This window comes from Hemitrygon akajei, chromosome 11 (assembly GCF_048418815.1).
Source record: "Hemitrygon akajei chromosome 11, sHemAka1.3, whole genome shotgun sequence".
NCBI classification, from domain to species: domain Eukaryota; kingdom Metazoa; phylum Chordata; class Chondrichthyes; order Myliobatiformes; family Dasyatidae; genus Hemitrygon; species Hemitrygon akajei.
This window is the reverse complement of record NC_133134.1, coordinates 56,266,875-56,290,802: the sequence shown is the minus strand read 5'-3', so window position 1 is coordinate 56,290,802 and position 23,928 is coordinate 56,266,875. Positions and strand designations below refer to the sequence as shown.

The window sequence follows — 23,928 nt, the reverse complement described above, 5'->3', positions numbered from 1 at the left end:
TGGCCTTTTCTTTTTAAGATCAATTTGAATTCCTCAAACTTATGCATAGGGAAATTACATATAGGTTACCATCTACAGGCCTCATTTAGCTCTTTGTCACAGATAACCTCACTGACTTGTATGTGAATTACATTTTACTATCTTTATTCCATGTATCCCAATAAAAGGCATTTTCAATCAGATAACATTAGTGAGGGATTGAGGATTGCAGTAATACTCAACTGTGTAGTGCCATTTCATACAGACCCGCAACAGAAGACAAGGATACTGTAAAGTAACAAACTTTAATTGGCAATAAAGACTAGTTTTCAGAATTAAACATTGGGATAATTAATGGTCAGCACTAAAATTTGAAGCAGTGCAATTCTAAACCAAGTCAGCTTCCTTAATTTCCAAAGATCGGTGTGCTTGAATCATGCATTCTGTAAGTTATTTGTTGTTAAAGCTGCATGACCCTTTACACTCTCAACTGGAGTCACTGCCATGAAAAATTTACAGGGCAAAGGATTGCTTTTTTTAAAAAAAAAAATGGCATATTACATTGAAATATTGCACCTTTCATAGTTATCAGGTCTAAGATCCATAAACCTAGCAGAAACCCATAAACTCAACTTTTAATTTATCCATTTATACTCATCCAAGAAAGGATATCAGTGATTAGAAACTGCACACTATTCCATTTATTGCCATTAGTGCAAATATTCAATACAAGTACACAGTTAGCTCTTTCCACACTATCCAAAATACTTCCAAGTCATGTACATCAAGTTAAAATACAAAGTAAGGTTCCTCTACAGCATCCCAAAGACTCCCAGGTTCAATGGGCTAGATAAAGAGCAAAGCTTTCTCTGCACTCTTCAAATATTTAGTGTCAGTCAGAAAATTCTGAAATTTAATTGATGGCTTGATCTGATGATTAGTTTACAGTACGAGAACCCTGCCCCCACCACTTTAAATGACTCAGAACCAAACTATATGGCACACGTTGCAAACCTATACAACTCCATGGAGGCACGCAGAAATGGCCATTTCGTGTTCAGAAGTTGCTTGATGTTTTAGTCATTTCCAATCTTCTGAAAAGCATGCTTTATTGACAGTTGAACCAGTTTTGCCTTCCCCAGCCATGTGTACACTACCAAACCTACAGATACACAGCACAGCCAACAGATGAATGCCAATAACACAAATGAATAATCCTCCGTGCATTAATAACTCAAACACTCCTCCCAACTTCCTACCCTCGGATGCCAGGTAAAGCTGACATCTACCTGGAACAAATAGGTAGAAGCAAAGTGCAACTCACATCTAGAAAATGCTTTGCAGCTCATCCACTGCCCTCCTGCTATCTACCATTTCCCCCTTGAAACCTCTAAGCTACAAGAAACAAAATTGAAGTGGAAATGGTCATGCAGCTTTAAACAGGTACTGCCCTATGGAATCGGGGATAACACCATGATTTATTCATCCAAATATGGTTTTGCTTTCTTTCAAATACAAGTCAGAGGAAGTACAGTGGGTTCTGCATAATTGCATAGTGAAATCTCTGGGTTTCATGCCTGCAATTAAATAGCAAAGCTAGTTTGAAAGCAATGAGAAGGCACAGACAAACAGAATTTGTTATGCACCATTTACTCTATGCTCTCCCTTTATCTGGTTGTGAAAATAATTAGTGACTGAGGCAACACATAATTAAGGGTACATATGTTTAAACATTAGAATAGTTATGTTTAAATGAATTTGGTGGCACATTTGATGTGCCATAATTTACCCATTTGCAGACCAAAACTGGAAATTGGAATTAGGCCAGATACCTTTCCTGTTGGCATGGAGATAGACTGAAGAACCCATGAGGGCAGATATTTAAAAACAAGGCAACCAATTGTGAAACCTCCTGAGAACAGACGTGATTAAAGATTGCTTAAAGAAATAAATATTCCACAATTTGGTTTTATCAAGTACAATGGATCCACATAAAGATAGAGCCAAGCAGCACATCAAGTAGAGCCCCACTGTACTGTTTTTACAGATACTGCTCCATGGATGCTTAAAAAGAAGCCCAAAGTGGGATGTTATCCATGTTATAATAGATATAATAAAATGCTTCTAGCACATCACCTGCAGATAATTGTGGCTCTCAAAGAACTTGGATAATTTGACGTTTTGCTTCTTCGAATTTTTTTTTTTTTTTTTTTTAAATTTGATGTTCACAGGTAAAGTCACATTGGATTAACCACCTCCAGCTTCTGGTGAGGATCTTCAACTTTTTTTTTTTTGAATCTATTATTGTTGGCATCGTCCAAGGATTTGGAAAGGGGGGTGGGGTGGAAGGGAGGAAAAATTATAATCCAGTAATTAAGCGAGTTCCAATAAATTCTGTAGTCCTTTGGTTTCAGTCTATCCTTCACTGCCAGAGGTGGAGGCACATTCAAAAATACTGCCACTTCCCAAGGACTGTATCTTTGATTGCATCAACATACTGTGTAGGCACCCAGTAAACCCAATAGTAAGAAGCTTCAGTGGGACCCAGCTGAAATGCCTGGAAAAATGAATAACAATGATTACAAACTAAAAATTCCCATTAATCGACAAAAGAGGCTTATGTTTGTACAGCATCCTAGACCACTACATATGCGTTGCAGTACACTGTAATCCAACTATTGCGCATGAAGCCAAAGGCAAGATCTTACAGTAAGTATAACAAACAACCAGTTTGTTCTTCTTGGTGGTGTTGAGGACATCGAATAACAGTAATCTTTGTGCTTCAAAATAATAAGTACTTCTGTTAAATCTCCCCATGGTCACAAATTCATCCTATTTACTCAAGCCAAAAAATTAATGCTATCGTGGTATCCTCCCCACAAAAGTCTACAACCTTTAGACAGGTATATCAACACCAAATCATGAACCAAAAAAGTTTCCAAGGGCAACTTTTCTCCTCAATTCTCTCCTTTGCCTTCAACATTTAACTTCACTGCACCTTTGTTGCTCAGGAGAATGAAACTGCAACATTCTCCACTCTTTCATGAGAGCTACACTCAAAAGGTAGCAAGAAGCAGGCATGTTTTAGTTGAATTGTGCCACTATTCAGGAGCTTTTAAACTTGTAGGCACTATTGGCCATGTCTGCTGAATGGTTAGAGACATTGCAATTAGTGACTTTTTTAAAAAAATAAAAACCATATGCACACAATGTAAATGGCTCCTCATTCAGAAGCTGAGGGAGTCTGCAAGTCAGACCATGGGGTGGCTGGGTAGCTTTACAGTACCAGCAACCCAGAGTTCAATTTCTGCCATTGCCTGTAAGGAGTTTGTACGTTCTTCCTGTGACCATGTAGGTTTCCTCCAGGTGCTCTGGTTTCCTCCCGCAGTTCAACAAAGTAGAGGCTGGTAGGTTAATTGGACATTGTAAATTGTCACATGATTAGACTAGGATTAAATCAGAGGATTGCTGGGTAGCACAGCTCAAAGGGCCAAAAGGGCCTATACCATCCTGAATCACAATAAAGGCTGGTGTGTCTCAGTGGTCATAACAGGAAAACTATTGAAGGTTGCTCTTCCATAGTTCTCCAAACACCCCTCTGCCTCACCCCCACACACATTTTGCTCAATTCTGCCAGCTTTCTCCTGGACCCTTTAACTTCCTGCTTACTCCAAACTTCTGCCATATTTCTTTTGGCAGTTCACTCCTGCCTTGTCAACATTGAAGTTTCAATGGCAACATCTTGCTGCCATGCATCCATCACCCTCCCTTCAGTCAATACTCACCATCATGTGATAATCTTCGTGTCCTTCAATGGGTTCAGTGATCACATTTTTGATAGAACCCATAGGGATTTTCTCTGTCCTTTCTGTTAAGAAACAATTTAAAACAGCCACGTCAGAACCTTAAAGGAACTTGCTGCTGTGCAACTTGATGTCTTTTCATCAAGACATGAATAAATTCATACACCAGTTTCTTGTACCACTCCCACACACCTTTGACTTGAACTTAAACCTGGAGTGTAACAACTGTAGATTCAATGATCCGCAATTTGCCTTGACCATTCTAATCTTTGATAGGCAAAATTGAATTCAATTTCAGGTGACTGTACTATTCCAAATGATCCAAGTTGTTTCTTAGGGTATCACACACAACTTTTGTTTTGAATCATCCTGATACTCAACCTCCTGAATCTTTCAGTCAAACCCATTACCTCCTAGTGTGACTCTTGGGCAGACGTCTGCAGATATTAAACTATAGAAGAATGTTATTCAGTGTTCCAGGCAACTAGTTCTTTCCAAAGGAGGAAATTCATCCCTAGAGCCTATTTTAAACCCGAAGGCCATGGAAGTAGGCAAGAAAAAGAAGCTCAGATACCTTATGCTTCAATTAGTGTTTATACAGAAAGCCGGCCATCTTTGCCTTTTGACACTAAATGAAGCAAGATGGTCATCTTTTTTATTCTGCACAGATTAGTTATATAAAGTATAATCAATGATGCATAGAAGAATAGAAGTACTATCTGCAAAACTTACCCTTGGTTCCAATCCAGAGCTGGTCCTGCTCTAGTTTGAAAGTTAATCTTACTTTTCCACTTGACTTGTTGTACATGCCTGACAATGGCACACTTGGCAAACGCTCCTGCAAAGTACATGGATTAATAGCTTCCAACACTAGTGGGCAAGCAGGAAATCAAAAAGTAGCCATTTGCCATCACCTTTTGATTCAATGTACAAGCTAAATAATATCTGTTGAGAAGACAGAACCAATAGGCCAAGACACAAAAGATTGCAAATGATGTACTGTGAAGCAACGCAAGCATGCTGGAGGAATTTGGGCTGCATCAATGGAGGGAGACAGACAGTTGAAGCTTCCAGTTCCTTGCACAGATGCTGCCTGACTTGCTGAGTGCCCAGTTTTTAAAGGGGAGAAGTAAAGAAAAGACTCCACCCTTGGTGCCCAAGACTAATCAGCAACTTGTTGTGACTGGATGTCATCAATGGCATCAAATACACACCAGGTTCCAATCTTCCTCACAAGGTCTCAAGTCTGCCATTTTTGTAAACTAGACCCTAGGCACTACAATGAAGGCATCAGCCTGGATTTCAAACTTTGGAGTAAAGTTCATCAGCATTCCAACTCCACTGACCCCATCTCCCAGCCTCCACAAAAGAAATGCTACAAGACGTCACAAAAACAGCAAATATCAAAAGTATCTACTTACTTTAACACCCCTAATGGATGGCATGACATCTTCTGGTTTTCCTTTGTCCAATACTTTTCTGTGTTGCTATACATAAAAAAGCAAACTCATAAAATCAGAGTCAAAAGTAACATTGAAGTTCATGTTGGGAGATAGGCAAATGGAGGAGGGGAGGGCAAGATTGAATTTAAGAGTGGATTATAAAGTTGCAAAACATCGTGGGCCAAAGGGCCTTACTGTGTTGTGTGTTTTACATTAATTGTTCTCCCAGCAAGAGAAGCTTAATTTTATTGCATTCTTGGCTGCATTTAACAGAATCTCCTCTCGTAAACTGCAGTAGCACCAATTAAACATCCAGATGTTTTGACCAAAGCTCAGTAAATCACACCATAACCTTTCCAATAGTCTCACTACCAAAACCATTCAAATGATCACAAATCCCACAATACTACCATCTCCCTAGCTTGTCTGACTGCTGGATCCATCAACGTAAACTTAATCAAACAGAAATACCATTTGCCTTCTTTCTTCTGTTCATACCCAAAGAGTCTGCCATTCACTGGGTTCATTTTAGCTTAACTCCTTAAAACACTTACAAATACTCCACAAAGTTCTTTTTAGTAGTGTGAATATTCTAATTATCCAGGTAGCAAAAAAAGAGTCCATGCTCCAATTCCATATTAACTTTCTCAGCTTAGACTGAGCATTTTGTTTTGTCAAAGGCAGAGTTCTTGTTCCCTTAAATAAAAGAGTTACTTGGCTACAATTAATGTAGCCATGATTTAAATGGGGGAATGGGGGGTGAGGAATAAGACACTTACAACTGCTTAAACCAAAAACTACATTCTGACATCCCCAACATGGATGGTACAGAAAGCTGAGCAAAATAGCACTGGTCATCTCTTGTGAGAAGTTTTGCTGAGCATAAGTTTCACAGCTGGCAGTGTCAGGGTAGAGATGCTGTCAATCTACAAAACCCCCATCAAATCAAGTACTGCACAGAATGGAGTAAATAAGATTTGAGAAAGTTAGAACGTGAACTTAAATTTTCCTGTGCATCAAGCTTGAAAGGCTGAATGACAACCTCTTGCTCCCGTAATACCCAATGTGGACTATGACAAAAGCTACTTACCTTTTGCCTACAGAGAGGTTCCTTTTTGGGTTCTTCAGCTTTGGCCTCTTGCTGTACAACCTCTTTTGGTGTGTTTACTGCTAAAACGTCATTAATTGTTGATCCAATAACCATGATTTTTGCACCATTTGTTACTTTTATTTCACGTAAAGTTTTATCTTCCGGTAGCAGACCCTTGTACATGACTTTCTGCATGGCAGGAGTGAGACCTGAAAAGAAAGTGTTGATCCTAATCCAATATTTGAAAAATTAGCTTGGGTGCTTTTTACTATTAGGGCAAATGATGTAGATCAATTTCTGTGCAGTGGTCAATACCTCCCTCTGATTTGCTCCTCTCTATTACCTCCAAATGATTTATCATGAAATTATGAACAGATGATCTCACCCTGAATTTATCAGAAACTTTAGATGCCTGGCACCCAAACCATTTTGGGATAGAGCAAATGGCAGCTAAAAATGCAGCCATCATACCTCTGGCTAAATGAACTGAGATTTTCCCAACAGTTACAACCACTAGGTAGTGGTAGCTTAGGAAAGATTACTACCTACTGCCACTCCTGAAATACTTGCAGAGCAGGAGTGCCATAGTTAAAAAGTAAAAGTTGCTATCCTGATGTCAGAATAACATGCTGTCCATCACCAACATTACCAATTACCTCAACAGCATCTCAATGTCAAAGTGAACTCACCATATTTTGCATTGTTCATTTTGCCCACATCCCAGACTGGCAAAGTAATCTGCAAGTTTATTTATAGAGGTAGTTAGACAGTAGAATATCCAACTGGTTGAATCTCTTTGGGTGCAAGAGAAAAGCAAAATCAGTTTGGGCAGCACCAAGGAATGTAAAGAGGCAAAAGACAGCTATTTAAGGGACCCCAAAGTGGAAGTGATAATATAGAGCATAGTACAAGTTAAAACCACATGCAGTTAGGAGTAACAAACTCACTGGCTACTTTAGGTACACCTGCTTGTTAATGCAATTATCTAATCAGCCAACCATGTGGCAGCAACTCAATGCATGCAAGCATGCAGATGTGGTCAAAAGGGAGTTGTTGTTCAGCCCAAATATCAGAATGGGGAAGAAATGTGATCCAAGTGACTTTGACCATGGAATGATTGTTGCTGCCAGATGGGATGGTTTGAGTCTCTGAAACTGCTGATATCCTGGGATTTAAATTTTTTTTTTTTTTTTAAATGCACAATCGTCCCTAGTTTACAAAATGGTGCGAGAAAGGGGAAGAAAAAACATCCAGTGAGCGGCAGTTCTGTGGGTAAAAACACCTTGTTAAGGGGTCAGGAATATGGCCAGACCGGCTCAAGCTGACAGGAAGGCAACAGAAGCTCAAAGACACTTTAGAACAGTGCTGTGCAGAAGAGCATTTCTGAACAACACAAACACTGAAGTGAATGGGTTACAGCAAGACCACAAATTTTCACTCAGTGGCCACTTTAACAACTACAGGAGGTACCCAATAAAGTGGCCACTGAGTATTATCATAGATCACTAATTTAGACTAGGCAAACCAAATCAACAAGAATTAATTTCTACTGTTATTAGAGTAGAACAGAGGGCTTCTAGATCAATATGTGAAAAAATAATTAGGGAAATGGGTCACCATAGATACAGCACTGATGAATGATGAAGTATTATTTGATGATTCAGTAGTTAAGGGGGCTAAAGAAAACATAAAATTTATATTCTTAACAGAGCAGAATAAAAAAGCAATTTGTTTAACCCAAAACAAGGATCAGCGATCCAAATAAAGCAACCTACATAAGCACAAGATTCTTAATACAATAAAAACATTTAAAATGTAAAGTAATAAACATGCAATGGTTTACATTTAAAGATTAAACATAGTTTTCAACAAGTACATATTCCTATAATGCACACAAACTCAGCAGCAAGTGATTAAGTCATGGCTGATAAGTTAAAGGGAGCATTAAAAGGGCCAACTATTGTCAGAAAGAAATTCTCACAATATTGAGAAAATTTTCCGGAATTAAAAACAAGGGAAAATAGGATACAAAAAGTAATCTTATGAGGGGAAAAACTACACAAACTTTTCAGATAAGGGAAAAACAGCACTAGTCAAAGTGTGCCCCTTATAAACAAATTCAGGGGAAATGAAGGAAACAGATCAAATACTGTGTCCATCTTTATGGGACTAGAAGTTCACAGTATCCAGACGTACCATCTATTTTAAAAGAGCCTGAAGATGAACGACAACTACTAGAACCTATGGTATTTTAGACTGGGAGCTAGACGCCAGAATAAAAAGGTGGGGCGGGGGAAGGAGAAGAAAGGTAGTTAGACAGTAAGTGAAGCCAGGGAGTAGGAAAGGAATAGGGCTGGAGAGGAAAGAAGCTGATAGGAAAGGACAATACACTATAGGAGAAGGGAAAGGAGGGACACCAAGGGGAGGTGAAAGGCAGGTGAAAAAAGGTAAAAGGCCAGAGATGGGAATAGGACAGGAGGGAAAAGACTTTTAAAAAAAAAACAGAAGAAATTGATATTCATGCCATCAGGTTGGAAGCTATCCAGATGCAATACGGTGTTTCTTCTCCACCCTCATTTTGGCACAAAAGTGAAGTGTTGCCTCACCTGGAATGACAGCCTGGGGCCCTGAATGGAGGCAAGGGAAGTGGTGAATGGGGGTAGGTGTAGCACTTTGGCCACTTGCAGGGATAAGTGCCAGGTGACAGATTAGCAAGAGGGACAAAGGAATGGCCAGACAACAGTTTGTCTCCAGAGATGGAGATCTAGAAAGGGGACAGAGGTGTCAGAAATGGTGAAATCTTAGAACGGTTTAGGTAACATCAATGCAGATTTATGAAAAAAAATCATTTGCAAAATCTGAGAAGTTTTGGAGGTACTAACCAGCAAAATAGCTATAGAGGAAAATGGAGGATATTGTATATTTAGATTTTCAGAAGTTCTGCAAAGGTTTATAAAACAGTGAGTACGGCATGGATTAATTAGTTAACAGAAAAGAGCAACAATCAACAGGCCAATTAAGTTGATCGAAATGAATAGAGCAGTACCACAGCAATAAATTAGATTACTGAACCAAACCAAGCAGTATACAAGTTTGCTGATGCAAAGCTGGATGGAATTGTGGGTTTGAAAAGAATGCAGAGAAGTGAATGGCATATTGGAATACAATAAGAAAAAGTCTATATTGTACACTTTAGTAGAAAAAAAGTGGGAAAGTTATTGAAAAGATGATTAGAAACTACCAATGCTCAAAGGAAACTGGGTAACCTTCTACACAAACCAAAAGTTAACACAGGTATAGCAAGCATTTAAGAAAGCAAAGTGTATTATCCTTCAACACAAGAGGACAAAGTTGACAATATTAATTATACAGAAGCACTACAGAAATGCACGTCTATTTCTTACTTTTCTAGCTTTGGCCATGTAGAAGGTGCCTAGAAGAACTGTCCTGGTCTTCATTGTCATGCACAATAGCACCACTGCAAATTTACATTTAAATATTAACTAGTACAACATACCTGTGAGGGAGTGAATCTTTTCTTTCAGGCCTGCTCCTGTACTATCCAATGGCATCCTGACATCATATTTGTTTTTATTCCAAATAATCTTTAGATCTACCATTTCCTTGCTGGTATCTGATTCTCCTCCATTGCTAACAGAGGTTTGAGGAAGGGAATCCTCATTCTCCATTTGTTCAGTTACTAAGCACGATGAATCTCCTTCGCTGGTAGCTCCACAGCCTGCTTTGTCTTGGTGAATACCTATATCTATGCTGGCCTCAGTTTCCATTCCACTGGTCTCTGCACCTGCAATCGAATAAAGATAACCAGAAATGCCACAACGTAAATTTTCAATCATGGAAAATTTTCCAACTTACTGAAAACCTTACAAACACATTTATACATCAATGTGCCCTAACCTTTTACCTACATCTTAGATGCAGACTTCAAGGAAACAATTTAATACCTTCACTTTACATCCTCTCATAATTAACATTGCTGTAGTCCCCATGACCAAGCTGGAGAAAAATATCTTCATTTTGATATTCCAACTGAGAAGTTTTAAACAAAGCATAAAGATACAATGCCATGCAATCCCTAATATACATTAAAATACCACTTCCAGTATAGCCACACACATTGGTCCAAATATTCAGTGATTCAGCAGTTTTCCCTCTTTCTCGATGGTGAGAGAGTCTGCTGGATCTCGAATCGTGGGCAACTGAATAAGCGATGCTGCAGATTGTAACATCGGAACAGTGAGTTGTTGCTTTCCCCTCACTGCGGCAGGAACAATATCCCCCTCTCCCGCATCAGTGAGAGAGGGCTGTTAAGACATCGAAGTTTTTGGATGCACAGTAGTTTTTGATGGACTCCAGATCATGGCTTTGGGAGGAGGTGGGGCTTGCTATTGCTTACATGGAGGGTGGTGGGGGGGCTGATGCTTTAGCTGGAGTGGGGGGGAGAGAGGGAGGAAGGGATGTTGCTGCTTGTGTAAGGAGAAGAGGGGCTTTGGGGTTCCAATGCTTTTTCTGTCATTCATTCTTTGGTGTTTTTCCTGCTTCGTGGATGTCAGCGAAGAATCAGGATTTCAGCTCTATACATTCCAATATTAAATTGAACCATTGAGATGCAGGTATAGAACAACTTCATGCAAGAAAGCTTCTCTGGAGCAGATACTGGTCAATGTTTCTATTATATCAAATGTATCAAAAATCACAATTATTACAGTACAAGTTAGTAAGCAGATTTGTTGCAAACTAAATGCATTTTCAGCAACATACAAGATTGAATCAATTCCATTACATCTGGCTATTGACTACAATTATGAAATTGGATTACCAATCCAAACATCACTGAGTTTAATATGCACGTGATATTCCTGTTATCTTACTTCTATTCTTGTTCAGCTGAAGGGTGCCCTTAGAGATTGCAGAAATATTAGTCAGCAAGGCTTTTTAAAACATGAGCTTATCATCATACAAAACATGACATTGCAAGAGGGGAAGAAAAAAACTCAGATGGTCCCAAAAACTAATTTATTGTTGCAGGAAAGAAATCTGAACTGGAAACATTCAAATACAATGGAAATCGAATTGATCACAGCACAGAACAGGCCCATTTGCTCATCAAATCCATGCCAACGATCAACTACCCATTTATACTACTGCACCTTTCATTTAATTTTAATCTTCCGTATTCCAATCAAATCTCCCTCAAATTCTACCACTTATTTATATCCTCAGGGTACTTAACAACAGCCATTTAATCTACCAACCCACACATCTTTGGAAAACTAGAAAGTATCCAGAGGAAACTCATGTGGTCACGAAAGAATGTGCAAAATCCATAAACAGGACTCAAGGTCAAAACTAAACTTTGGTCACTTGTGCCGTGAAGCAGCAGCTGTACTGTCCTTAAAACTTTTCCGTGCCAAGGGTATTGTCCATTTCGTATAGGCTTTTGTCAATATTCAGCTCACATCAAGACCCACAGCCCTTTTAACCTGAAATTGATTCTTCCATCTCTACTTAACCATCAATATTTACCATTTTGAGTGGCCCTTTCCTCAAATGCTGCTCCAAGAAACAAAATTAGTTTCCTCAATTCCTTTGTGCATATGATTTATTTTTCCACCTCCCCTTAGATGTCTTTTGAGTTTTTAAACAAAACATCTGATCATTCTGTTCTTTGCAAGGCTCACACCCCATGTAAATCAGTAGTTTTCTATCAATATTGTACTTCATTAACCCTAAATTTGTCATACATTCATTTCCTCTGACTGAACTTAAGTTTTTGCCACACCATATGTTCATGGACCAGTGGGTCAACTCCTGTGCTATACTCTTCTAAATTTACTCACTTGTATCTGGATTAGCTAATCTTACCAATATTGGAGATTTCCCCACAATTTAGTGGTAAGCAAGAAACTAGAACATATTCAACTTCCTTTTCAGTTTTATATCAATTCCAGTTACAGTAGTCACAATTCCAACTGGTCTCCATCGATTTCCTGATGGGTGAAACAATTCTTCTCCAATTTCAGACTTAACAGAAGTGATAACAAAATGCAAGTTCTAGGCACAATGCAGAATGTTGTTACTTTAGATGTTTACCAGTAGTTTAGCTGTGTGGATAATTACTCCAACTATACTCAAGTCCTTCTCTCCACTTAGTATGTTGGAACCCTTCTTCTACTCCACTTCATCACACAAATCTCCTCCACCCCCCAAAAATTCTAATCATTCAAAACATCTTATTGTTTAACAATCAATTCCAAAGTAATTTTTATCTAGCAAATATCAAATTGTTACAATTGAGTGCAAACAATCCAACCTAACTGCAGTAACTAAAAGGGCTCTTCCTGCCATAGGGAAAGCAACTGGAGTTCACCTCATCAATTCCTCATTGCTGTAAATCTTTTATTAATCCTGTCATAGTTACTATTCTATAGCTTTTCCTTGTATGCCTGCAGGAAAATGAATCTCAGGGTTGTATGTGGCAACATACAGGTACTGATAGTAACTTTTCTCTGAACTATTCAGCAGTCAACTACATTCACTTGGTTCAAAAGCCACAAACTGCCCAGAACATTTCCTTCCCCAAAACAACTAGGTGAAATAAATTTTATATAGTCATCTTATTTCATGGCTACCATTACTAATACAACTTTAAAGAAATATTCCAGACTCAAAGTCTCAGCACTGGAATCAATCGAGTGAACTTTTCCTGTGCCACATGTAAAAAACAGAAACATGAAACTCCCAAACACTAGACCTTATGCAATGAATACACCTCAACTTAACTCATTATTACAACCTTCCATATACTTTTTAAAATATATACTTCACTTCCCAAAGTATTAGCTCCTTACAGCTGTCCTCCACCTCTACAACATTCTGCTTCCTCTGCACTCATCCCTTCCTTCTGCTCCCAGTATCAGCCCCTTGCATTCTGCCCCAACCACTACATAGATGGTGTTATTCCTTGCACTACCCCATACTGTTCCCTTGCACATTGGCAGCCCACTGCTCTTTGTAATGTACTAGAGCTTATACACTGACTGACCCCTCCCCCCACTGGTAGGCCCTTGACCCTCACTGCCCTGTGCACAGAAAGCGCTTGCACACTGCTCCCATCATTTACACCCCATGCATTCTGGTTCCTTGGGACACTCCTGCTTCCAGTATGGATACCCTCACCCTGTTGCATACTACCCTCTCCCACTCACTGATTACCACATCCACTGAATGCACATACTAGTCCCTTGTACAATGACAGCCCCCCCCCCCCCGGACACACTGGTTCCTTGACACTGGTATCCCTCTGATCCTTGTACATACTGGTCCCTTACACACTAGCCCCACTGCTCCTTGTAAACACTGGTGACTTGGACACTATTCTCTACCTCCTTGCAACTGATACAACCCACCTAGCCCCTTCTTCACCTGTCCGGGACCTCACCCTCGCTTCCCCATTAGACAGCCTTCCCGCTTTCCAGTTTCCCTTCCCCACCTGCACTCTAGTCTTTTGCATGTCACCACTGTTCACCCTCCCCCATCGCCAATTATGCATTGGTGTCTTAGTTCTCCGACTCCTGGGTGCTTAATTTCGCGGTAGCCCACGACAAACACCGCTCTACAATGAAGACCCCTGTGTGTTGCATTGTCTGGGCCCGTTAGGAGGCAGTGTCCTGCAGTGACTGCGCCGAAATCACCAACACTGCAGCAGGCCGTATCCAAAACCTACCGTCCCGGGCTGCCATCGCTATCCGTATGAACTCGGGGCCTGCTGGGAAGGCAATGAAGATTTCCGCTTCCAGGACACGCGTGCCCGCTCTTAAATGTAATGGGCAACTCCAGATGATTGACAGTAAATGGGCGGGTCGCAAACCCTGACCAACAACAAGGGCGGGGCCAGGTGATTGACGGGTCCGGGAAGGGGCGTGTCCACACGATCAATGGTGAGTGGGCGGGGTTATACGTGATTGGCATGTTAAGGGGCAGGATCGTCTTTGCCAACAGACCATCATTAGAGTGAAACATTAATGGCTGGAAAAAAAAATCAGCAGAAGAGTATCTTAAGTGGCTGCTCCTTGGGTCCTGGTCACAAACCCTCACACTGCCGATGTTTGTGGACCCTGTGAGGAGGAATGTTGGCCAGGAGACCTCCTTGTGTTGGAGGAACTCAGCAGGCCAGGCAGCATCTATGGAAAAGACTACTGTAGACATTTCAGCCCAAGGCCCTTCATCGGGACAGGAAAGAAAGATGAGAAGTCAGAGTAAGAAGGTGAGGGGAGGGGAGGGGAGGAAAATGTACAAGGTGGTAGGTGAAACCAGGAGAGAGGGAAGAGTGAAGTAAAGTGCTGGGAAATGTATTGGTGAAAGAGATACAGGGCTGGAGAAGGGGGAATCTGATGGGAGAGGACAGAATGCCATGGAAGAAAGGGGAGGGGGAGGTGAACCAGAGGGAGGTGATGGGCAGGTAAGGAGATAAGGTGAGAGAGGGAATCAGGAATGGGGAAAAGTGAAGGAGGTGGGGGCAACAATTACCGGAAGTTCGAGAAATCGGTGTTAGTGTCTTCAGATTGGAGGCTGCCCAGATGGAATTTAACCTGAGTGTGGCCGCATCACAACAGTAGAGGAAGCCATGGACTGACATGTTGGAATGGGAATGTCAGTCTAATGCAGGGTCCTTTAAATAATTACAACAGACAGATGCCAGCAACCTCTACTCATCAGAGGATGGAGCAGATTTGGGAAGCTGAGGACTCGGGCAGAGGAAACGACAAAATGAAGAGGACAAAGAGGAGGGAGCACAGAAGCAGTCAGCTGCCAGCTCTGGGAGGCCGGGATCTGCAAGGTGTCTGACACACCACAGCTCTGAGAGATGAAGGCTGCTGAACAACCAGAGCCAGTGGGCAGAAAAGTAATGGAGACTAATCTCCCCTTAGTGACACCACCAGCCTGGGAAGGACCATTCCCAGTAGCTGATCCCTGAGAAAGAAACACTAACTCTAGAAAGACAGTAAGGCAGTTCTGTGAAAGGCTGTGGACACGAAGGCTCAGGAAATATGGAAATAAAACCAAGATCTCTAACTGTGATGGATAGTCACTGAAAGGGACAAAAGGGGCTTTTTCTTTTTTTGTCAAGCTCAGCTTTCTAAATATTAGCAGCTGACACTTGTAAAGGTCAAAATAATGCAACCAATATTCTTGAACTTATTGTAAACAGGAGCCAGTCTTCAGTTCTTAATGTAAATGATAAGCAATAATCAATTTGAAGTTGTAAAGACAGCTTTATAAACGAGCACTGTCTATAGAGTCACAGTCTTGCTGGCCCCACAGTATCTGGACTAACTGCTAAAGTGGTGCAGCATAAGACAGCAGGTTACTTAATTTGGCTTGTTTCAAACTGGTTAAGTTATTTAGTTCAAGGAAGCTTGCAAACCAGAATGATACTTTCACTTACCACATCAAATAGTTGTGTTTCAAAGAGTCAGCTTCACAGCATTGGAAAGGGTACAAAGGAGATTTACCAGAATGCTGCCTGGTTTAGAGAGTATGCATTATGATCAGAGATTAAGGGAGCTAGGGCTTTACTCTCTGGAGAGAAGGAGGATGAGAGGAGACATGATAGAGGTATACAAGATATTGAGGAATAGATAGAGTGGACAGCCAGCGCCTCTTCCCCAGGGCACCACAGCTCAATACAAGAGGACGTGGCTTTAAGGTAAGGGGTGGAAAGTTCAAGGGGGATATTAGAGGAAGGTTTTTTACTCAGAGAGTGGTTGGTGCGTGCAATGCACTGCCTGAGTCAGTGGCGGAGGCAGATACACCAGTGAAATTTAAGAGACTACTAGGCAGGTATATGGAGGAATTTAAGGTGGAGGGTTATATGGGAGGCAGGATTTAAGGGTTGGCACAACATTGTGGGCTGAAGAGCCTGTACTGTGCTGTATTGTTCTATGTTCTATTAATCATGGGTACCTGGGGTCTCTGCCCCCAGAAGCTTTTAGATCACTTGTGTTAAAAGGTATCTCAAAAAATGCCACAAGTGTGTGAAGTCACCGAAGTGGCAGAGATACAGTATGAAGGTTAAGCAAGCAGTCAAGCCTTTTAGGAATGGTCCAAGAATATCAAGAAGAATTACAGAAACGCGGGCGAACTACAATTCATATCCCTGCCTTTGATTTCTGTGATAAACGACTGGTTCAGCTGTGATTCACAGGTATGTCATTTTAGCTTGAAGAAATTGTACCTGTATTTTGGAAATCCTGTGTGAGTTTTAAATGTGTTTTAACAATGATCTTTGGATTTAAACATATATCACTGAAAACAAATGAACTGTGTTTAAACTCCTTTGTTAGCTGGAAGTATCTCCTCCTTGGTAGGGATGGGGGGGACTCACCATTCAAATACTGGGTATTGGCAGCTAAACTCACCATGGAGGATAAACTTAGAAGTGAATTAATCATTGAAGGTTCGGTGATGACATATAACTTACTGTTAATGAGAAGACCTTTAGCAATCTATATCAGATAGGCCTTAAATTCTTCATTTGAGTTCAGAACTTTGTGGTCAAAACCCCACCCCATCACATAATGTGCACAGTATGAAGAGCACTGTGTAATGTATTAACGCACTGTAATACCTGGCCAAGCTCAGGGCCAATGTGCGTTTTCTACAGAAACGCAGTTGCCACACCTCTGCACCTCTGCAACTGTTGAAGGTGGTCATGGGGAAGGGATTTAGTTACGCACTCGGCCTGGGGATCCTACTGCGAGGAGGTAACTTCTCTGTCAGTGAAATCAAAAGAGGTAGTGCTGGGGAGGGGGCAGGGTAGAGGGCAGTTCTTTGTGGCAGATGTAAAGTACCACACAATCAGCTCTGTCACGGTGTGCACTGACTAACGACTGAACCCAAGTGTGGAGGAACAACAGACTCCCGTGTAGAGACAGAAATAAGAGTTTATTCAACAGAATTCCAACTGAACATAGATGGCTTGACTGAGTATTCTCAAAACATGGAAGGACCCTGCGATCTATCCTAAATAGGAATCTGCTTTAAGTAAGTACAGTACATTGAAAATCCATGGCAGTCAAAATAAACTTGACAAGATTAAACAGAAAGCACAAATAGATAAGACAACAATTAACAAATACAGGTGTTCAGGTCTGCAGGGCTCGTGACAGACTCCGAATCATTAAATTTTTTGCCTTGCCTGTGCTTTGCTGCTTCTGTTAACATCCCTGCCAGTCATTCCTACTGAGGCTTCAACTGCACCATTGATCAGACAGTACCCACAGGACACTGGACAGCATCTCCTGATGGAAACCGTTAAAGACGTGAGGTTGTACTATAGACAGAGCACAGCCAGAACACACGGAACAGAATGGAAAGCTCTGTATGGACCTGAATAGACTTACTCTTCATGTCAAAGGCAGTCACAGACAGGTCACCCAACACCATGATGATGCTCTTCTCTGACCACTGCCTCCTTCGCACCTCCTACCTCCTACAGAAGGACCAGAATGCCATTGCCCACTGGGTCAGGTCTGTTCTGGTACAAGTGATCCACCCCAACCAAATATGTGCTATACCTGGCAGGAAAATCTTTGACAGCCTTGCACAACTCAGGGATACCATCACCTACGTGTAGGATTGGAGGGCGGATGCCTGTCTGGTCTGCTTGAACCAGCAGAAGGCCTTTGACAGGATATCAGGCACATACATGATGGACTGCTCTCCAAAATGGGTTTTGGGGAGGGAATCAGAAATTGGATCTAACTGTCCAAAACTGATATCCCCAGATCACTCCAAATGAATGGGTGGGAGACATATCAGAATCAGGCTTCATATCACTGGCATATGTTGTGAAATTTGTTATTTTGCAACAGCAGTACATTGTAAAACATAATAAAAAGCTATAAATTATATATAAATTAATATTTGTATATCTATAAGTAGTGCATAAAGAGAGGGGGAAATAATGAGGGAGTGTTCGTGGGTTTATTGTCCATTCAGAAATCCGATGGCAGAGGGGGAAATACTGAAGACACATTGAGTGTGTGTCCTCAAGCCCTGCCCTACCTTTTGAAGGTGGCAATGGGAAGAGGCCAATCCTGGGTGGTGGGGTCCTTACTGATGGATGCTACCTTTTTGAAGTATTGTATTTTGAAGATGTTCTGGATGCTGGGGAGGCTAGTGCCCGTGTAACTCAGTTGGCTGAATTTACAACTTCCTGCAGCCTTTTCCGACCCTGTGCAGCAGCCCCCTCCCTTACCAGACAGTGATGCAACCAGTTAGAATGCTCTCCATGATACATCTGTAGAAACTTGCATGTGTTCTTGGTGACATACTAAGTCTGATCAAACTCTTAATGAAATATAGCTGCTGTCATGCCTTATTTGTAATTGCATCAATATGTTGAGCCCAGTATAGATCTTCAGAGATGTTGATATCCAGGAACTTGAAACTGCTCAACCTTTCCAATGCTGATCTCACATTGAGGACTGGTGTGTGTTCCCTCGACTTCCCCTTCCTGAAGTCCACAATCAATTCCTTGGTCTTATGGATGTTGAGTGCAAGGCTGTTTGTTGTGACACCACCCAACCAGCTGATCTTTCTCACTCCTGTACCTGTCCTTATCACCATCTGAAATTCTGCCAACAATAGTTGTGTCATCGGCAAATTTATAGATGCCACTTGAGCTGTGCCTAGCCAGACAGTTGTGGGTGTAGAGAGAGAAGACCAGAAGGCTAAGCACACATCCTTGAGGTGTGCCAGTATTGATTGTCAGCGAGGAGGAGATGTTCTTTCTGATCTGCATAGACTGTGGTCTCCCGATGAGGAAGTCAAGGATCCAGTTTCAGAGAGAGGTACAGAGGCCCAGGTTTTGTAACTTGTTGATTAGAACTCAGGGTATTATTGTGTTGAATGCTGAGCTGTAATCAATAAACATCAGCCGGACCTAGGTATTATTATTGAGCAGTGATCTAAGGTTGAGTGGAGAGCCAATAAGTTTGCATCTGCTGTGGACCTACTGTGCTGATACGCAAATTGCAGCCGGTTCAGGTCCTCGCTTAGGCAGGAATTGATTCTAGCCAAGATCAATCTCTCAAAGCCCTTCATCACAGTAGACATGAGTGCCATTGGATGATAATCATTAAGGCAGCTCACCCTGGTTTTGGGCAGTGGTATGACTGTTGCCTTTTGAAGCAGGTGAGAACCCCTGACAGCAGCAGTGAGAGTTTGAAGATGCCCTTGAACAGTCCTGCCATTTGGTTGGCATAAGTTTTCAATGCCCTACCATGAAAACCATCAGGGCCTGGAGGGGGTTCACCCTCATGAAATATGTTCTGATGCTGGCCTTTGAGACAGAGTTTATAGGGTCACCAGACGCTGCAGGGATTTGCACAGGGATAGTTTTATTCTCCCTTTCAAACCACGCATAAAAGGCATTGAGTTCATCTGGGAGTGAAGAAACACAACCATTCATGATGTTAGGTTTTGCTTTGTAGCAGTTAATGGCCCGCAAATCCAGCCAGAGCTGATGTGCTTCCAATTCCGTCTTTAACCTCAACCGAAATTTTTTATTTGCTCTTAAAATAGCCTTCCATATGTCGTACCCAGATTTCTTGTATAGTTCTGGTTCACTGGTCTTGAATGCCACAGATCTAGCCCTCAGCAGACTATGAATCTTATACTCCATCCACATAGGTCTTGACGAAGTCGGTGACAACTGTGGTGTATTCATTCAGAATCGAAGATTAATTCCTGAATATTGTCCAGCCCACCAACTCAAAGCAGTCCTATAAACAGTCCTCTGCCTCCCTTGACCGTAACTTCTTGGTCCTCACCACTGGTGCTGCGGTCTTTAGTCTCTGCCTATACACTGGGAGCAGTAGTACAGCCAGTTGATCGGACTTTCCAAAGTGTGGGTGTGGGATGGCAAGGTAAGCGTCCTTGATGGTGGTATAAGTGGTCAAGTGTGTTGGCTCCTTTTGTTCCACAGGTGATGTGTTGGTGGTAGTTGTTTGGTGATTTCTTCGAGCCGGACTGGTTGAAATCCCCCACAATGATAGGGAAGGCATAAGAGGGTTACACTGCTAGTGGAGGCACACATCAAAATCTCCCTGTACGTGGAAAATGCCACTTTCTTCTGCTTGGATCCATGGTCATTTTGCAGGTTGATCATCACCTGTGACCAGTTTGGGTTGACATCTGGGGCCAGAGTAAACCACAGGAAGAGCAAAGCAATGTCCTTCTGCAACTGATCTGACCAATCCAACATGCCCTTCACCATCAGGGCTGACTACCCGAAGGTGCTGGGGACCTAGTTTGGTGGGACTGGGGCACGTAACAAGATTCGGCTGGAAAAGATTGAAAGTGGGTCTGTGGCAATGGTGTTCTTTGTCAATAACTAGAAAGAGCTTGGTCATCAAGTGTGATCTGCCCTCAAGGCTGTTGTACTCGGTATGGGTATAGCTGTCCCCTGCTCTTCTGCTTTGATAATCATGGGTCCAAGATGGTGCAAATTTGATGGGTCATGACGTACAAGTCCCCTGAGAATTGGGGGTGGGGGGGAGCGTACTCAACGTTGCTCTCATTCGATGACCACCTTCATGTGCAGCTGTATCGTTCAGTTTGTGGAGCAAAAGTACGTGGGCACCAGCTATCACTATGTTCTGAAGTTCTACCTGCCCCGGTGTTGCAGAAGGTACCGCACAATGCCGCTGTCAGTTGGACATTACTACACTGCCTATGTTTTGTGGAAGAATTCTTCTGAGTAAACATCTTTGACCACAAGTCCATCGGGCAGTGGTCAGGATGGAATGTAATGTAGACACTGTGGGACAGAGATACTATGGACTCTATGACTTTGTTCCTTGAGCAAACAGTCCAAACCATTTGGCAGAACACCTCATCGCCGGATCTGACCTCTAATCAACAAGGTCATGCTTGGCCGATGGTGAGATGAGTCCTCTCAGTCAGAACTTTCCTGTGCAGATGACATCGCCTCCAATATACACTGCCCTCGGGACAGCTGTGGTGGGGGGCAAACGGCCACCCAGCTCTTTGCAGACTGTGGATTTGTTAAGAAGGAGTGAAGAAAGATTCAATGGTCCATGACCCAGTACATCTCCAGCAGCTGCACCACAGAGAACCCTGATCTGTGGGCTGTTTTTCAGGGACACACACTGAGACAAACATCAAGTTGCACGGGGAGGTCATCAGCTCAGTGAATGACACCCTTTGGTCCAAACGAAGCCTGTAGGTTGTCCGACACTGTGAGATATATGTAAGGGAATACTGTAGACTGGCAAAGTCCAAGCTGCAGCTGTACGTGTAGGGGGCAGACTGAAGCTTGTGAAACCAATACTAAGGCTTTGTGGGGAAGGATCACAGTCTAGGCTGCATTCATGGAGGGTCCAGCTGGGGAGGGGGAAGCCCCATAAACAGTCAAAGGGTGTAACACCTAAGAGAGTTTGTTTGTTTTGTTCAGTAAAGTTCACACCACTGAATGTAACAATGACAAATATAATGAGTTTTGCACTGTTTCTTACTTTGCATATATTTTTATCATGAATAAAGTCTTCTTGAAATTTAAAAAAAAAGAAAAAAGAAGAGGTTTCTCTACTGATTCAATATCTACTGCAATGAGTATCCATAGATCAAGAGAGTGAGGTTGAAGTACAACCAGAACTTGAGAAGCAGCCCCGACAAATACTCAGACAGTTCCTGGACAAACGTAATCATTCACAGACCTAAGCAATGGGCCATCTGTGTGTGCTGAGTGCCCGCTCCTACTCAGAGGTTATGGTCATGCCAGAGTGATCTTGGAGAGGGAGCACATGGTGCCTGCTAGACTGCTGGAACCACAGGGGTTGAGTGCACCCTGGACACAAAGGCCAACATTTTAATTAGTTTACTTTTTTTTCAAACATCTCTTTATTGTTTTTACGGAATAAAAAAACACAATATATATCATTCATAAGTTGAAAATATAACAAAGTTGAAGAAAAAAAAATTGGAAAACAAAAGAAAAGAAAAATATATCCAAAAAAAGATGCAACCATCCCACTGTGGAAGAAAAAGCAGTCAATTCGGTTCATTACTTTCATCATCTTGAACATTATTCTCCAGGAACTTGTAAAAAAATGTCCATATTTCTCAAAATTTGTCAAGTTTGTTTTTTGTAATGTAGCTTATCTTTTCCAGAGCAAGGTAAGAAGTCATTCCTTTCAACCATTGTGAGAGGCCACCGGTTGATGGTTTCTTCCATGAATAGGCTATGCAGCGTTTAGCTTCCAAAAAACAAATGTTAAGCAGAGACCTTACATTTTTGGAGGTTACAAAGTCATTTGGATAAATATTCAGAATACATAATTTAGGATTGAGGGGCACCTTTTTCCCAATAATCTGACTAATCAAATCCAGCATCTTCTTCCAGAAACAAATTATCCGGGGGCACTCCCACATACAATGAAACAGAGATCCCTTTTAGTTTACTTTTGATATTTTGATGAGTTTATTTTAAGCAACCAAAATGTATTAAATATGGACTTGGGTCGGGGTGGGGGGGGGGAGCCAAAGAATAATAATTAGTAAATTATTGTCACAAGTACTGAGATAGAGTGAAAAACTTTGACTTGCATTCCATCCATATAGATCATTTCATTACAAGAGGGTAGCACAAAGGAAAACAATAGCAATGCAGAATAAAGTGTTACAATCAGGCAGACAATACTGCGATACAGGCAGATGATAATGTACAAGGCTAAAATGAGATAGATTGTGAGGTCAAAAGTCCACCTTCTCATACTAGGGAACCATTTAATAGCTTATAACAGTGGAGCTGAAGCTGCCCTTGAACCTGGTGGTACGTGCTTTCAGACTTTTGTACCTTCTGCCCAATGAAAGAGGAGAGAAGAAAGAAATATCCGGGCTGATTCAATGTGGCTGGATGCTTTACTGAGGAAGCAAGAATTATAGACAGAGTCTATGGAGGGGAGGCTGGTTACTGCAATGTGCTGAGTTGTGTATATAACTCTCTGCAGTTTCATGCGGCCTTAGCCAGAGCAGTTGCCGTACCAAGCCCTGGTGCATCTGGATAGGATACTGACTATGGCACACTGATAAAAATCGGTGAGGGTTGTAACTCCATGAAACAAATCAAAAGGGAAACAAAGAGCTGGGAATAACGTATCTACTCTTGGTTTCATTTTGCTTTTAGTGAGGTGTGCCCTTAGGACACGGTGGCGTGATGACGTATGCCATTCACGTACTTTTACATTTAACCCATAGGTAATCGATAATCGATGTGTCATCACCAGATGATATCAGACACAATCTCCACTGTGCAGGAGAGTGGTCCAGTTCTGTGCTTAATCTTCCCAAGTACCCACTTTTGATCACCTTTGTAGTCCCTCACCAGGACACCAGGACTTCCACATGAACCCTCTGCTAGGGCAATGCAGGCCATTCCCAGAGATGGAGAGATGCTGAACAGTGCATGGCAAGCTGCTCGAGTTGCTGATCTATCCCAGACCACTAGACAAAGCTTCGGACCAATGCTTTCATTCTGACCAGCCTTAGATGACCAGCATGTAGT

The 23,928-nt window shown here is 41.8% G+C and overlaps 2 protein-coding genes across 2 annotated transcripts in view; one reads left to right on the top strand and one right to left on the bottom strand.

Moving 5' to 3' along the window:
* Window positions 1-265: 265 nt before the first annotated feature.
* On the bottom strand, window positions 266-14,170 carry ubfd1 (ubiquitin family domain containing 1). Its single transcript, XM_073060915.1, has 7 exons — window positions 14,062-14,170; window positions 9,832-10,119; window positions 6,315-6,523; window positions 5,204-5,269; window positions 4,515-4,620; window positions 3,765-3,847; window positions 266-2,536 (listed from the first exon to the last, which is right to left on the bottom strand). The coding sequence occupies exons 1-7, from the start codon at window positions 14,075-14,077 to the stop codon at window positions 2,426-2,428; spliced, it is 879 nt and encodes a 292-aa protein (XP_072917016.1). The 5' UTR covers window positions 14,078-14,170; the 3' UTR covers window positions 266-2,425.
* A 191-nt stretch (window positions 14,171-14,361) lies between these two features.
* The window catches only part of LOC140735634 (UNC93-like protein MFSD11), a 73,714-nt gene continuing 64,147 nt past the window's right edge, over window positions 14,362-23,928 (top strand). Inside the window, exon 1 of the mRNA XM_073060911.1 lies at window positions 14,362-14,601. Within this exon, the coding sequence (XP_072917012.1) occupies window positions 14,440-14,601 (162 nt within the window). The 5' untranslated portion in view covers window positions 14,362-14,439. The remainder of the gene's footprint in view (window positions 14,602-23,928) is intronic.